Source organism: Myotis davidii, unplaced genomic scaffold (genome assembly GCF_000327345.1).
Source record: "Myotis davidii unplaced genomic scaffold, ASM32734v1 scaffold370, whole genome shotgun sequence".
Classification (NCBI taxonomy): domain Eukaryota; kingdom Metazoa; phylum Chordata; class Mammalia; order Chiroptera; family Vespertilionidae; genus Myotis; species Myotis davidii.
The window spans coordinates 431048-447234 of record NW_006288615.1 but is presented as its reverse complement, the minus strand read 5'-3'; the positions used below and the strand labels follow the sequence as shown (position 1 = coordinate 447234).

Here is a 16187-nt window from a genome sequence, read left to right as displayed (position 1 = left end):
TGCTGAGTTCCCTCCCTGAGCTGCAGTTAATGGCTCCTCAACCTACAGGCTTCGCTTTCCTCTCTTTGCCTGTTCCACATAGAAGTTCTATGGCCTGTTTGCGACTATAGTTTGTAATGAATATTAAACTTGCAGGATTTCTCTCAGAAATGTTTACAGCACTCTTGAACACTTTAGAAATAAGGGAATGACTGTTTAAGGCACTGAGCTGCCTGGCAGTCTCTTTACATAATCTCTCTAGATGGATTTGCTCATTCTCTGCTCTCAGTTCACTTTTCTCAGTGACATCTAATGAGGCAACAGCATAAACCTGCTGTGCCAATGGCTATGTTGTCCTAATAATGATGAAACACGTTCATCCGCTCAGTCTCAGTAAAATTCCATGCTCTGTTTCCCCTAGAAAGAATGAAATGTGATTTCCAAGAACAAGTCAAGGTTTCTTAAATTTTGGTTACTTGGTAATCTATGGAATTATGAAATTATACATATATATATATTCATATTTATTTTATGGTATTTTTAGTGAGCAACCCTTTTGGTTGCGATGATTTATATGGGGCATAATACTCATGCTCTAATTAATAATAATTGCATGTAGATTATAGCTATTTAATCATTTGTGTTCCGATTGCTTTTTTCTCTCATCATCTACCTTTAGAATGCAAAGAATTCTTACCCTATCAAATTTTAACTCAGAAATAGCTCCTGAATGAGTGAAAAGAGTATTCATAGTTAACCTTCCAAAAGAGATTCAGGGCCCAGCTGTAGGCCTTGGTTTCATCTTCTGAAATCAAATAGTTTGAGTATAGGTAGCTTTAAGGAAAAAAATAAGAAAATGATATCAGTGATAAATCAATCATTGAAATTAATTTGGATGAAAAATACAGTTGAATTCTTTAATAATGCCTAATAGTACCTTGGAAAGGAACTAGTGGTTAAGAATATAACATGCACAAAAAGAAAGAATGCTGCTATATCATTATGAAAAATGTTTTGTCAGGTGGGCTAAATAATGACCCTTGCAAAAGGATAATTGGCTTAAAAGTAACTTATCTGTAAATTGTGTAAAGATATAATTTAGCCAGTAATATCAATTATTTCAATTTCTGAAGTGCTGCCCAAATGAAAACTTTATTATTTTTAAACTAAAATTTCCCTCTCAAATATAAAAGCTTAGAGGAATACCACAAAATCTCTCTAACATTCTTTGCACATTGATAATGATTTACAGATTGATTTGGCTCATGTACTTTTTTTCATGAAGTGGAAAAATGCAGATATGTATTTCTTTTGCAAGCTCAATGTATTTAAGCATTGTAAAATTAGGGCCTACGATAATGATCTGCATTTTGTCTGGATTTTTATTAATTCATTTACTTTTTCTTAGTTGAGTGAATCTGTGAGAGGAGGAAGTGGATGTTTGATTCTTTGCTCCATTTTTGCATCTCATTCTAAAATCTGATCATCTTGAAGTGGCATTTTAAAACTGAACTCCGGTGAAGGGTCATATAAAAATTGATCATTCTACCTGCCTTAGATATTGGATTGTGCTGCTCAACTTCCATTAGGGTAAAATGCTTTATGGGGAAGCAATTTAGATCTGGCAAGGAGGCAACATGCATTCTATCTAAATTCTGTATTGGAGTAACTTACCTAAGCTTTTTCTGCAAAGTGAAATCTTTAAACACAATGACAATTATTATAACACAAAAAATACAAGGTTAGTAAGATTATCAATAAATTAACATATTATGTTTTCTCTTCCTGGATATTTTGGTAGGGATAAATAGCCTCTAAAGTATGCCTGTTTCCATGAAAGAAATTGTGTAATATATATTAAGACTATATTTTCTAAACTAAAAACCAGGACATCTATCCTACAAAGTTGCTTTTTTAAAGTACAGTCCAGTAAATGATTTTAAATCAGGTCCATCTTAAAAAAAATAAGCTACATCGTCAGTTTAGCAATACATTAACCTTCATAAAACAAGAAGACAATTTTATTATTATCATTGCTGTTTTTGCTATAGCTTGCTGCTATGGAATGAAATGCTTGAATAACTAAGTATCTTTAGGTCACCTAATTATGTACTTCCTTCTCCCTGTTACTGTTTCTAATTCTTTATGAAAGGCTCTTTGGGAGAAAGGTCAGTTCTACCTAGTCTGATCTTCTCCTCTGCTCACAAACATTAGATCTCCCTTGTCCTACCCACATTTCTTTCAACTTTGAAACCACTGGTACTATTTCCTCCCTTTGTGCATCTTTTCCTACACTTTCAGGTAAACTTTGAAAGCCTTTGAGTTTTAATTCCAGTCATATAACAAAATTATTCATCAATCCTCTTGCTGAAGATGACCTAAATTGCAAGAAAACATTTTTAAATTTACCAAAAGAACTAAACAGTTGATAAGAAAATGGGAATTATTACCTAAATATCAACAGGCCATCAAAGATAAATATGAAAATCTTAGAAGCATTCAGAAAAATAAAAGTATATATATATATAAAACCATTACAGACTAAAAATTAGGTTGGCAGCTGACTTCACAAAAGCAAAAATGGGATTTCAAAGATAATGAAGTGATGTCTTCAATGAGTGAAGGAAAACAATTGCCAGTTTAGAATTCTATGCTCAGTGAAAATAACTCCCAAGAATAAAGATACTTTCTTAGAAACAAAAACTGGAGTATCACTTCTTGCCAAAGAAAATTATAAAATATTGACTTCAGGCAGAAAGAAGTAAAGAAGAAAGGAAGTTTTATCTATTTAGTAAATCTAAGCAAATATTTACTTTATAAAACAATATTAGTAATGCCCTATGATTGTTCAAAATTATTAGCACAAGGCAACAATACAAGTTGAAAAGAGTTAGTTGGATGTAAAGTGTTCTAAGAGTTTTGTATTGACCAGTAGGAGGATAAATATGTTGATTAATTTTAGAATGTGTTAAGGTAAATATAGATATTCTATTTTCTGGGATAACTACTAAAGAAACTGGGAAAGAAAGGGTAACTTCTAAACCACTCAAACATTGACAAAAATCAGTTGATCTAAATGGGATAAATAACCCAAACTCTCAGCATTTGCAATTTATTTGCTTGTGTACATATAAAATTCAAAGAATCTGAAGATAAACTATCAGAATTAATAACTGAGTTTAGCATGTCAGCTATCAATCAAAGCACACACATAAACTATATTTCTTTATATGAGCCAAAAATAAAAAGTGAACTTTTAAAAAATCATTTACATGTTATCAAGAAATATGAATTTTCTAGGACTAAATTTAAAGAAAGTATGCAAGACCTAACCCACCAAAAAATTATAGCCCCAAATGAATGACAAAGATTGGAAATTTTATGTGACCACAGGTGGTTGCTCTTTCTCACCTGGTTCTGTACCCCATGCACTTACACCAGGTACCTCCTATGTTACCTCTGATGTCTAGTTCCTCTCTGGCATCTTCATCCACACAGCAAAATTTTCTTGAATTCTAATGAAGGGCCAGTAACTACCAGCAATGCACCTACAAAGAAAACTTCCCTGACTCCCTGCTTACTTTCTCCTATAGATATTGATATTATTGTTTATTTTTCATAGTTATAGTAGCTTTGAAATTGATTTGAGGTAATATACTATTGACTTGCATTGAAAAAAGGACTAGAGCATGCCTAAGGTAAGTATTATAGAACCTGACTTAAGAGGAACTTAAAGAAACTGAAATAAATGTCCATAAAATCTGTTGTCCTGCTCTACTCCTCATATTAATTTTAATATTAAATATATTAAGCTTGAGAAGCACAAAGTGTGCTCTTTATTTGTCAATACCCATGAACCAGGTTGGAAAAGTCTACAATTATTATCTACAAGATATAAATTACCTTTGATGCATCAAAGATGTGAAGCTCCATCTAAGACAAAAATCCAGCCTATTACCCATCGGAGATGCTATCTGAAGAGATGCATGCAATCTTTGAACCCTTATCAGATATTTTTTAATTGTCACAACCTTATTATCTAGCTACTATTGTTCTTTTTAAAGGCAGGCCTGCTGTGAGTGTATCTTCCTCTTTGAATGATACTAAAACTTCTGTTTCTTTTTTTCCCCCCATCACTCTCCTCTCCTCCTCTCCTGCTTCCTCTCCACATCTGCTGGTGTTTGTAACTTCATTATTATGGGTGCGGCCCTCTCCATCAGCCATGTGGGTAGCTGAGCCAAATTCACCCACCTGCCTCTCTGCTGCCTTGCCCACCAGGAACCACTCCCAGGAATCCAGGTTGGTTGTAGGGTGTGGGGTACAGGGGATTAATACTAGTACATCCAAGTCATGACCAGGGCCTCCTTTTTTATTCTGGCATACCATGAGCCCCCTGGGCACCCAAGCCTCAGATATTTTACCCTGCTTTTGCAGGCTTCCTGGTTTACCGTATCACTTCCACCAGAATGCAAACTCTGCTGTGCACCTAGGCTATTTTTGCCATCGAATTGTACTCTTTCTGTGTCCTATCCTTCTGGTCCTGCTATCCTCTTCTAGTTTAAAAGCCCTAAACCATTAATAGGGAATTCAGAATGAAGCTCAGACAGAAATTCTCAGTTAGGCAGAGCTATCCTCATCCCGGAAATCACAAATGGAGGATGCTTTTCTATTTCTTTCATGAAGGCCTAGGCCTGGCAGGGCTTCTGGTAACGCTTCTCAGTGACTCAAATCCCCTCTTCTCGCAAAGGAGTGACCATCCAAGCCGGCGCAGCAGCCAGACATCTCTTCCTGCTAACCCTCACCCTTTGTCTGCGTTGCTCTCCTCTGAGCCCCGAACAGTTCTTTAGGAGTTAGCACATGACAAAAGCAGGTGGCACCCTGTGAAGATAGCATGTCACCTGGCAAAGAGCACAGACTTCGGTCAGGTTCAGTTAGGCTTGGACCCCATGTGAAGGCACTTAGTTACCTATTTAAAATGTCGGGGATAGTTGTTACTGAGAGGTCTCATCATCAAGTATTTTCCAGGCCAGCACTTGGACTAAAAATGAGTGTAACAGACTCACAAAGACGTTGAATTTAAAGGGGCCTTAAGCCCACCCATTACTACCCGGTATAGCCTGGTTTACATTTTTTTTGAGAAGAAAAAAACTCATGTCACTGTCATAGAAGCAAAGAATTAGAAGGAATGTTACAGGCTACAGTGGAAAATAACATGGTATAGCAATGAGAAATAGGTCAAATCTCAGATCTGTTATCTACCAGTGATAAAACTTTGGACTCTGTATTAACCTCTAATCCTTGATTTCTCATTTATAAAAAAGAGTATAGTTAAGTGACTGTGCAAAATACTTTATAGAGTTCTAGACACCTGCTATGCATTAAATCGTGCTCATTTTTATCAGAAATACTATAAAGAAGATTGTATATCAGAGTGAAGCACTTCCCTAGGTATTTTGGTGAAAGAACAGAAACCATTGGAAGCTGAGGTAGTTACTGGAACATATTCTGTACTAAAGCTTAGATGCAGCAGAATGCGGGGACATAATGAGTTTTGACCATCCAAACAAATATACAACTAAAACTTTTTTAAAATTAAGTAAAGCACCTTAGGGATAAATAATTCAATAGTAAGCATCTAACAGCCTTCATGGATAAACATATATTTTGCAACATGAACTTAGCAACCGTGATGTATGTATTTTTCCCTTATAGTAAAATAATATATCTGCATCTACACATTTATAGAATGTAAGTCTTAAAGATTTTTTCATAGCCCTTATTAAGAAAAGGAAAAAAATGTAAAAGCTAAGTTAGCATGTTTTCTTACTTGATTCTCTTTTCTGAACAATGAGTTTTCGTTTCAAAATTATTTCTCAAGGTCTTGGTGAAGACTGAGTCTGTGAATAGCTTTTAAAGGTCCAAAGACAATAAAATTGATAGTAAGTGATTAAATGCATGAAAGCATTACTTGCCATGTCCTCTTTACTCAAAGTTATATAGATTCACAAAGCATAGCATCTGAAGTACAGAAGATTGTTCAATAGAGTTCATTTTATAAGTATATATTTACTTTATATATATTACATATTACTTTGTTGGTATTAACATTGTTCTATAGTACAACTCTTTTCTTATGTTTCACTGGACATATCTGATATACCTGGTAGTTGCCTGAATGAAAAAGTCTCCACTGAACAGTAATCAATATAAGTTTTCAGGATAAAAGATTTCAGTGCATTACTAGTAAGTACTGAAAATAGGAAATTACCTGCCATTGGTGTTTACTAATTATGTCCCAAATGAAGTAACAATGTTATAATCATGTCATTTCTTTTAACAATAAAGATTGAATTAGAGTGTAATTCATTTGAGGCCAATCTTTCTGCTAAGAGTGAGCTAGTTTGTGGCTAATAATGAATGACCTTTTATACTCTCTTTATTGTCATTTAATAATGCCTCACAAAAAATACACAAACTTAGGTCTTCAACAACATATTCATGATTTGAGAGCAAAAATAATAGTGAAGATGTCAACAACCTTTTCTTAAAAACAAATAGCCTTCATTTTTAGATAAAATATCATAGTTTCTGTTGCATTTTTACAATGTCCTTTCTTTGAAGAATTATGGTGTGAACAGAGGTAGCAAGGGGTTTTTTAAATTATCCTTATTTTTGGCACATGAAAGGTTGGCCACCTTATTATGTTATTGTTGCTGTTGCTATTTTACTAGTCCAAGAGATTTTTTTAAAAGCTTGAAAATTGCAATCTACAATTATTCAGCTGCCTATAAATGTTGAAACAATGCATATAACAATGTTTTCTAAATATCTTCAAGGTTTGGATAGTTGTTTCCTTGGAAAAGTTTACTAAAATTCTATAGAATTAATGAGGACTTTATTGGTCTTTCAGCCACAGATGAACTGGTGACATATTTAATTTGAACAGATGATATAATAAGAAAATCATGATATGATGTCTCAAAATAGACCAGAAATATATAAGTATAGAAGTAAAAAAAAGAGTAAACTTCTTACTTCTTATCTAGGAGATAAAGCTAGAGAAGGAACAGAAGAGCATAAAAGAAAACTTTCCACCATACACTTGTCAAAAATGTAAGACAGATTTTATTTGAGCTACTGCAGTCGGAGAGAGAGATGTCAGTGTAGAACTGAGCTCTACTTCAAATACAACAGGGAGAAAAGGGGGATTTATAGCCAGTGGGCAGAGTGAAGGGGTTAGTGAATGGAAAATTTGTAAGAGAAAATATCAAGGATAGGGCAATTCGAGGTTTGTTTAAAAGAAGGCTCAGAGTAGCCAAACCAAAGTTAGGAGGGAGTTTTTGCCAATAGATTGGTCAGAATCTGAACATTAGAGAAACTAGCACATCATGTGATTTTTAATGACAAATCACATTTTGAAAGACTGACCCAAACCACTGTGTTTTGTTTTGTTTGTTTTCTGTCATGTAACAAGTTAATCTTTTTGGCTGAGGATAAAATAAGAACATTCGCTTTAGCAAACTTATTTTGAATCAAGCAAAGCTGTATTTTAAAACCTTCTAAATTCTTCTTGGAGTGTATCATTAAATTAATTTTAACCAGAACAACTCAATTTCTTACTCAAGATCTCTTCTGATAGATGTGAATTTTCCCTCCCAGAATTGAGATGAAAGGATTTAGAAGAATGCTCAATAATAAATATCCTTAATAGAACTGAGACAATCCAAAAATCTTATTTTTAAAAATCTGTTAAAATCATTAAACTTCCCACTATGTTTACTTGATATGTTAGTAACAAACAACAGCAGCAGGATCCCTTTTCATTAGAACTATCCAGGGAAATTCTCTAAATTATCTCTTTAGATGTGGCTTATCCCACCATCTGTTACCACTGCAGAAAATTTAACATTGAATTCAAGCACCCTTTTGTACATAATCCTTTGAAGCCAACCAGGATGTTCAGAAAAATAAGAACAAACAGCACTAATAAATACGAATTGAGCATCCATCACTAGCTAGTGCTATTCTAGGTCATAGAGGGTCCCCTCACTTTCATTACTTATAGCCTAAAGGAACGGACAAATATTACAAAATTATATGCCATTTTGACAAGTGCTACAGCAAGGCATGGGTCTTGTATGTGCTGTTGTAACATACAAGAAAAGTGGCCATCTCACTTCTTGGGATGAAGTGAGGGTGGAGATATGGGCGTGGAGATGTGAGGGTGTGAATGAAGCAATGGAGAAAGGTAGTAGAGGAGGAGCAGCCTCCTTGACAGAGGGAGGGAAGGAGGAAGGTGCAAGAGGTGATACAAGTGGATAGAGGAGGAATTATCCAGGAGAAAGGAGGGGGATTGGGAAGGGTATTCCTAAAAGAAGGAACATCGAGTGCAAAGCCCCAAAGGCAAATGAGAACGTGTACAGTATTTAATTCAGCATGTCAGAAAACTGCTTCTTAAGCTGTAATGGGTCTGTGAGTTACCTGAGTTTAATGTCAAAATGCAGATTCTGATTCAGTAGTACCGGGGAGGGACTTGAGTTCCTGGGTGGCTAACAAACTCCCAGGTGATGTCAATCCTCCTGGTTCACAGACCAAACTTTGAGTTACAACACACAGAGAACTCAGTTTCCAGGCACTGGATGGTTCTCTGGGGAAACAGCTGACTATAGCATAAGCCACTGTCATTACTGATGATGACCTACTTAGTCACACTGCAAGGCTCATTAATGATTGCAGCACAGTGGCAACTTAGCACCTTACTCAGAAATAACACTTTCTTTTTTAATTCTTTATTGTTTAATTTTTAATTCTTTACTCTTCATTATTACATATGCCCCCCCTTTTCCCCCATTAACCTCTCCCAGCCCGCCCCTATCCCTAAGCACATGGGAAATGACATTTTCTGTAAGAGAACATGCCTCTCTTCCCATAATATTTCTAAAGTCCATATTTCAAATTCTGCTTTTGTATCTTTTTCCCCACCTTGATCTCCTTCCTGATTGAAACCCATTTAGCAGTTTCAACATGAAACTGCTCTGAAAGGATGTTCTTAATAAATATTGTCAACACTTGTCAAAACCAAAGGAAAATATCCCAGGGAAGAACTTGCAGCCTTTCCCATTAGCAGCAAGTTATGAGGCTGTGTGGTGTCTTGACAGCAATTCTTTTAATGTCAATTTGAACTCATTTTAATGAATCCCGGAGTTTCATGTTGCTGCCATCTCTGCCTCATCCTGTAGCAGCCAATGTTCTGCTTCTCTGGAGACTAAGGCAAGCGTCTTTGCAAATACTTTAAAAATTCCATCTTCATTCCAAAGGCGTGGGAACAGAATGTGCTGTGTTGCAAAGTCACCTACTGGAAATTGACACCCATGGTCTAAAAGATAAGTTTATCTACATATAGTTTAGGATATCAGGCATCATTGAATTGATTTATAATGTGTTTTCTGGAGGCTAGAAGATGCTTTCACTTTGAATTTTTGCAATGGCATTGAATCACATTTGTTATCAAGTAACAGACTGATTTTAGTCTCATTGTGTGACTCTACTGCCTCATTTAATTCTCACCATATACTAATATATGTTTTTAAAATTATTTTATGAATGCTATACAGACTTAGCTTTAGAACAATGGAATGAGCCCTGAAGCCAAACAAGACTTTCAAATTCCCTTCCTCACCTTCATTCCAACCAGGATCTCACAATCATCTTATAGACAGAAGAACTTTCATACCAAGATATATGTGGATAGTAGGCTCACCCTTCCTTCCTAGCACCTGCCTAGCTCAGCATTTCTAAAACATTTTTATATAGAACAATTACTGTAGCACCTTGTCCACTTGAAGTCATATACAATGTGCTTTGTGGGAAAACAGGAAATTTTCCATGTGTGATCTTTTCCTTTTCTCTATGTTTCTGTTACTTTTGAAAGTTCATGCTCTTTTCATGGTATCATCCTTCCTTCTGATTATATATGTTCCCCTCATTTAAAAAATAAAATGAGTAAAGACAGAAAGACATTATTGTTTTTAACACTTGCTTAGAAAAGAGGTTAACAAAACAGAAATAGACTCCTAGATGCAGAAAACAGACTAATGCTTGCCAGAGAGGAGAGGGTTTAGGGGGTGAGTGAAAAAGATTAAGGGATAAAGAAGTAAAAATTGGAAGTTACAAAATAGTCGTGGGAAATATAGTCAATAATAGTCAATAATAACTGTATGGTGCCAGGTGGGTACTGAAAATATTAGGCAAAGCACTGTGAAGTGTATAACTCTCTGACCACTACACTATACACCTGAAACTAATATAAAATAATATTGAATGTCAACTGAAATTGAAAAATAAATTTAAAAAATAAAATTGTTAGAGAGATATTAACAGAGCCAGAAGTCAGGCAGATGCATTGCACCCACCTAAGTACTGGGCTGCAGTTTTACATTCACAATGGAATAGCTCACAGTGTCTCCCAATTACAAAAGTGAAGCCAACATAGAAATGTCAGCAGGAGGATTTGCAGCGGGCAGCCAATCACCAATCTGAAATGACTTTTTATAAACCCCATTATGCTTCTTCCTGAATATGAAGAGGGCTCACTGGAATGTGTTCTCTTTTGTGTTTTGGCACAAACAGCAACTCGGAGGCACCACTGATGTGTGAGGTTCCAGCAGCCCAGCCGGGTGGGGCCAGCGGCAGCTCAGGAAGCAGCCTGGGGAGCTCCATCACGGCCTGTAAGAAGGTAACCTTGTCCAACACCACCTTCTACTCCCCGATTGAACTTGAACACTAGTTTAATTTGACTTTTCAAGCACTTTTTCTAAAGCAGAAACAACAAAACAAGCAACAGAATACCCCACAATTTGTTTGCCATAACCCCTGGTGACATTAAAACATGTAATTCTTGGAAATGATCAGAAAACTCAAGCAGTTCAGAAAGATGTGACTTGAAAACGATAAGCGTCCAGGGCCACGGCACCTCAATCCCAACCTCCTCTTAGCCCCTCCTCCCACACTTAGCCAAGGGGACCAGCTTCTTGGATCTCCATTCAGAAAAGTCTTCACAGGCTTTGAATGGCACACCCTATATTAGACACCTAAGTCGGTATCTAAGAAAAATGTATGGCCCTTATCCTTTTGATATTTTCTTAAAGAGAAGGGTGTGCTTGTCTTATTTATTAGGAGAAACAACATTGCATGTCTTAGACTATAGACTTTTGCAACAGTGAATGGACCTGGAGAGAATTATGTTAAGTGAAATAAGCCAGTCAGAGAAAGACAAGCAAAATATGATTTCACTTATATGCGGAATCTAATGAACAATATAAACAAAATAGAAACAGATTCATAGATACAGAGAACAGACTGACAGCTGACAGAGGGGAAGGGGCTGAGGGGCTCTGTAAAAAAAAGGAAAGGATTAAGCAAAAAAACACAAACTTGTAGACACAGACAACAGTAAGGTGATTACCAAAATGAAAGGTGGGTAGGGAAGGTAGAAGAGGGTAAAGGGGTGGTAAATGGTGATAGAAGGAGACTTGACTTTGAGTGGTGAACACACAATACAATATACAGATGAAGTATTATAGAATTATACACTTGAAATCTATATAATTTTGTGAACCAATGTCACCCCAATAAATTTAATAAAAATTTAAAAAACAACTGATAAACAAATCTTGCAGAGACATTTGCAAAAAGTTGTCATTTAAACAACATAAAATCATCTACTTTGAGAACTTTACCTTTCCAGACAATTCAACTTAAGGGCCAGAAACTTAATTTCAGATTCAGTTATTCCCCTGGAAAAAAGAGTCATTTACTTATTTAAAAATCGGGTCTGGGAACTCCTGGAAGAACTGCTTGGGACTGGATGTCTACTTGAAAAATTAAAATCAAAACTCAATCACTTATTCTAAAGGACTTCATCAGTACATATAATTGATTTGAGAGAGAGAGAGAGAGAGAGAAAGAAACACTGATTTGTTGTTCCACTTATTTATGCATTCATTGGTTGATTCTTGCCTGTGCCCTGACTGAGGATCAAACCTGCAATCTTGGCATATGACAACACTCTTAACCAACTGAGCTACCCAGTCAAGGCCAGTACATATATATTTTATGCTTACAATATATTTACAAATATATCTACAAATATAAAAGTTTTATATATACTCTCACACTTTCCACAATTATTTCTAGAACAACCAGTAGTAAGTTGAACCATCTGAAATTACCTTTTTTACAGGTCAGACTGATGAAATGTTTGACAATTTCTTATGGTTCAACCTAAATACAGTCAAAATTCTGTAAGATCTTGGACAGAGATGCAATGGTAGATCACAAATCACACTATTGAAGCATTTAGAGTGTAATTTTGGAGATCATACTGGCTTCTCATGTGAAAAGTCAAACAAAATTCAAAACCCAAATGATAATTATATAACTATCTCACAATAAGTCAAGATAGTATAAATTAGGTGAAAAAACTAGTATTATGGGCATTAAAAGCTAAGAACATAGGCAGACCCTGGGCCTACAATAGATAGCAACCTTAAGCAGGAAAGTAAATCTTAGTTTGGACTTTGGAGTATGATTAAGATTTGAATGAGTGAAAAGAATACTCAACCAAATTTAGGAAAGGCTGCCACAAACTAATGCAGAAGAACTCAACACTTTTGTGTACTGGTAATATAAATTTTTCATAGTGTATTTCTTTCATTTCAAATATCCTCTTAGGCTTACATAATAATTTCATTTAAAGACAGTTTAGCCCGGTTGGTGTGGCTCAATGGTTGAGTCTTGACCTATGAACCAGGAGATCATGGTTTTATTCCTGGTCAGGGCATATGCCCAGGTTGCAAGCTCAATCCCCAGTGTGGGATGTGCAGGAGGCAGCAATCAATGATTTTCTCTCATCATGGATGTTTCTATCCCTTTCCCTTCCTCTCTGAAATCAATAAAAATATATTTTTAAAAAAAGAAAAGACAGTTTAGTAGACATATATGCCATTCATCATACACCATGTGGGTTCTAATAGTTTTACTTCTTTTGGAAACAGTAGCTCAACAATATTTTCTTCTTTGTGTATAGAACATATACTCTCAATAAAAAGATATGGACCATTGAACGATTCATTACCCTTATTTTATTACTGCAAGCTGATTTAAATGATTATGGGTCAATTCTTAAAATCTTGTAAATCACAGATAATGGGACTAGGAAAGTGAGGATCTATGTGTTCATATACATATATAATGTATGTTCTGTACAAAAGAGGCAAAAGGAACAAGGACAGCTATATCTTAGGAAAGCTGTCCAGCTGAATCACCACTCTTCACAGTCAATCACCTTTAATAAGCGTAACATGGATAATTGAAATCCATTGGTAATTCCCCAGACTCATTTCATGCAATAGCTTCATCTTCTTTCCAATCAAATCTTCTTATCAGAACTGACATGTTACTAATTTAACTGATGAAAGAAATAAAATAAGGGTCCAGAAGAAAATACATTAGTCAAATAACCAGCCTTTGAAAAATTACAAATTGACTTCATTTTTTCATTTGCTTCCTGGTGAATTATTAAGGTTTTCAGGAATCCTACCCAGATGCAATTGCTTCAGCTTCTCTTTGCTGTTGGAGAAATGTGGTCACTGGAATTCATAGCTATGAAAAGCTTTGGCATCTAGAAAGAGACATTAGTAGACTTATTTGAAGGAGGAATTCATCTATAATAATAAAAGCATAATATGCTAATTAGACCTGATGTCCGTCCTTCTGAACAAAGCCAGGGCTGCGAAGGAAGCCCAGGTTCCAGGTGCCAGAGGGAAGCCAGTGCTGGCAGCCAGGGGAAGGAAAGCCTACTCTTGCACAGATTTCGTGCATCGGGCCTCTAGTTAATATATATTTTTGTCAGTGAGGGACTGCCTTTCCCCAGACTCAAAGTGACCACACCACTCCTTCACAATTTAATACTGTCTTGGAGTTTTGTTAATAGACCCCTTTTTTGCTCTCAGTAGTTCTGCTATGCACAATAAGTTATGTAGTTATCCAAGTTCTAGTCTCAGAATTATCTTTTCTTTACTGCCTCTTCTTTTTCTGATATTAGGAAAGTTATCAGATAAATTCACACTGAAGTGTTAGTGCTTGCATGGCTTAGTATAGCTTTGACAAGTAAAATCTGTTTTTACTTAACTACTACTACTACTGATGAACTAGTACCATTGCCTCCCTTAACTGACATTGATAACTGAGCCTATTGAACTTGGACGTGACTTCAGAATTCTACCCATCACGAAGCTCCAAGCAGACACAGTCAATTTATCCAAGTTGGACTGTAAGGTAACCTCTATGTCACTCTAATTTAGTGAGCATGAAACCAATGGAGAAATTTTAATGTATGAAATATGATTCTCCAAAATAATGCATTTAAAATTATAGAATTTCAAAATAGTACAGAAAAATGGGAGCGAAAGAGTTGCTAGTGGACAGTGAATACTACAACCTTCCATAATATCCCTTGAATTGTATCTCACAACATTGCCTGGTGTTCCCCCTTCTCATGGGACCAGTCCTTCTTGTAAGACAATACAGCCACCACTGTTAACCTGAATCACAGGGATTTTCCTTTAGATGAGCTAAGTGATTATAAATGCTCTCCTTTTACTTACGTTAAATGTCAGGGCCAGCCTGACAGGGTTGAGCCGGGCTGAGGCAGGGAGGTGGGAATTGAGAAAAGAAAGAAAGACAGGAAAGCGGGGTCGGGAGGACCCCAGTTCTCTTGATGAACTGAAGCGAGTTTATTAGCTCTACAATCCCATTTATACATAACACACTGAATAGGAGGTCTATCAAGAGGAATGTATTCTTTGTTCCTCTTAATCTCTAAGGGAGGGATACAGCAGAAGGACAAATTCTCAGTACAGCATATCTCAGTAAATAGGTACAGACTTCTTGGCAAGCTATGAAAGGCTGTTTTCATTCTACAAATGTTACTCCCATTCTACTGATAATCGCCATCCAAACAAGTCTGGGAAAACTGTGTGGGTAAGGGTCCCGGCCTTGCTAGCCCCTGCAGGTGCAAGGACCTTGCCAGCTTACATCTGGCCCCCAACAGTTAAACACTAAGCGAAAGATCTTTGCATCTCCTTAAAATAAATAAAAATCTGTTATCTTTAGTGTGGCAGTTGGACGTGTGTAACAAACTTGAACTTGGAATTTAAAGACCTGAGTTAGATTCCCATCTTTCTCTTCTTACTGTGTGATCTTAGGCCAGTGACATAATTTCTCTGATTCAGATGTGTTAGTGTTGATATCATGTTGAAGGTTTGTGTGTAAGTCCTTGGCACACATAGTTGATGCTCAAAATTTTTAGTTGATTCCAAATAACTGATCTTTACACAGACGAAATTTATTGCAATCGAATTTTAAAACTAATTTTAAAAGTAATCTGAACACAACCTGCAGTGTGCCATGAGCTCATTGTTGAATATCTGTTAGATTTTCCTCCACGTTGAAAACATTTTAGTCAATGTCATATCTCACAATAGCTGGACATTTTCAATCCATGCTTGACTTCATGAACTGAAGACCTGCTATTTGGGATACAGTAGAACCAAGTCTCTGAATAGGACTTATTCAAGGAAAGAATTGTTGGAGAAAATCAACACCCCAAATATCTTCTTTTTATGTGATGTTAATGAAATCCACCTTAAACCTGTTCTTATCAAAGGCAGCAGACTGAAAGCATTTCAGTTTCTCAGAGGCCGAGTTTGATCTTTATATGACTTCTGATCAGCTCTTTGGAGTCTCGAGAGCATTCTCTGTCATGACCAGCCTCCTTTAAACTGACTTCAATTAGCTGTCGATATTGGCACAGATACATCTAAAGAATGACAGAATGGATGTCCCTGAGTGCTTCCTTTTAATCTGTAAAATACACTTTCATCTAAGCCCATATCTTTCTGATGACATGTAATGAATTAAAGCAATTCAATTAAGGAGTTCAGGCATGGACATACAAAATGGGAGGCTCTTGCACAGTTTGAGCCATATCTCTAAAGACATTTTTATTACTTAGAACTGTATTGCTCTTAACCAAAAGCCTCAAATGTCAGGAAGCACATGGTGAAAAAGAGCTATAATATTCTGTATCTGTAGAAGCTGTTTGCTTAAAGGAAGGAAGTACTTTAAAAAAATAAAATTGAGTAAAT

At 36.0% G+C, this 16187-nt stretch overlaps 1 protein-coding gene across 6 annotated transcripts in view; it reads left to right on the top strand.

Annotated features, from left to right (window-relative positions):
• The window catches only part of SPHKAP (SPHK1 interactor, AKAP domain containing), a 103232-nt gene that overhangs the window by 14965 nt on the left and 72080 nt on the right, over nucleotides 1-16187 (top strand). For 5 of the 6 annotated variants that reach the window (XM_015561848.1, XM_006760399.2, XM_006760397.2 and 2 more), the window contains exons 2-3: nucleotides 4200-4278; nucleotides 10609-10714. In XM_015561848.1, coding sequence (XP_015417334.1) covers nucleotides 4200-4278; nucleotides 10609-10714 — 185 coding nt within the window. The remainder of the gene's footprint in view (nucleotides 1-4199; nucleotides 4279-10608; nucleotides 10715-16187) is intronic. The other variant, XM_006760398.2, reaches the window with a different exon arrangement.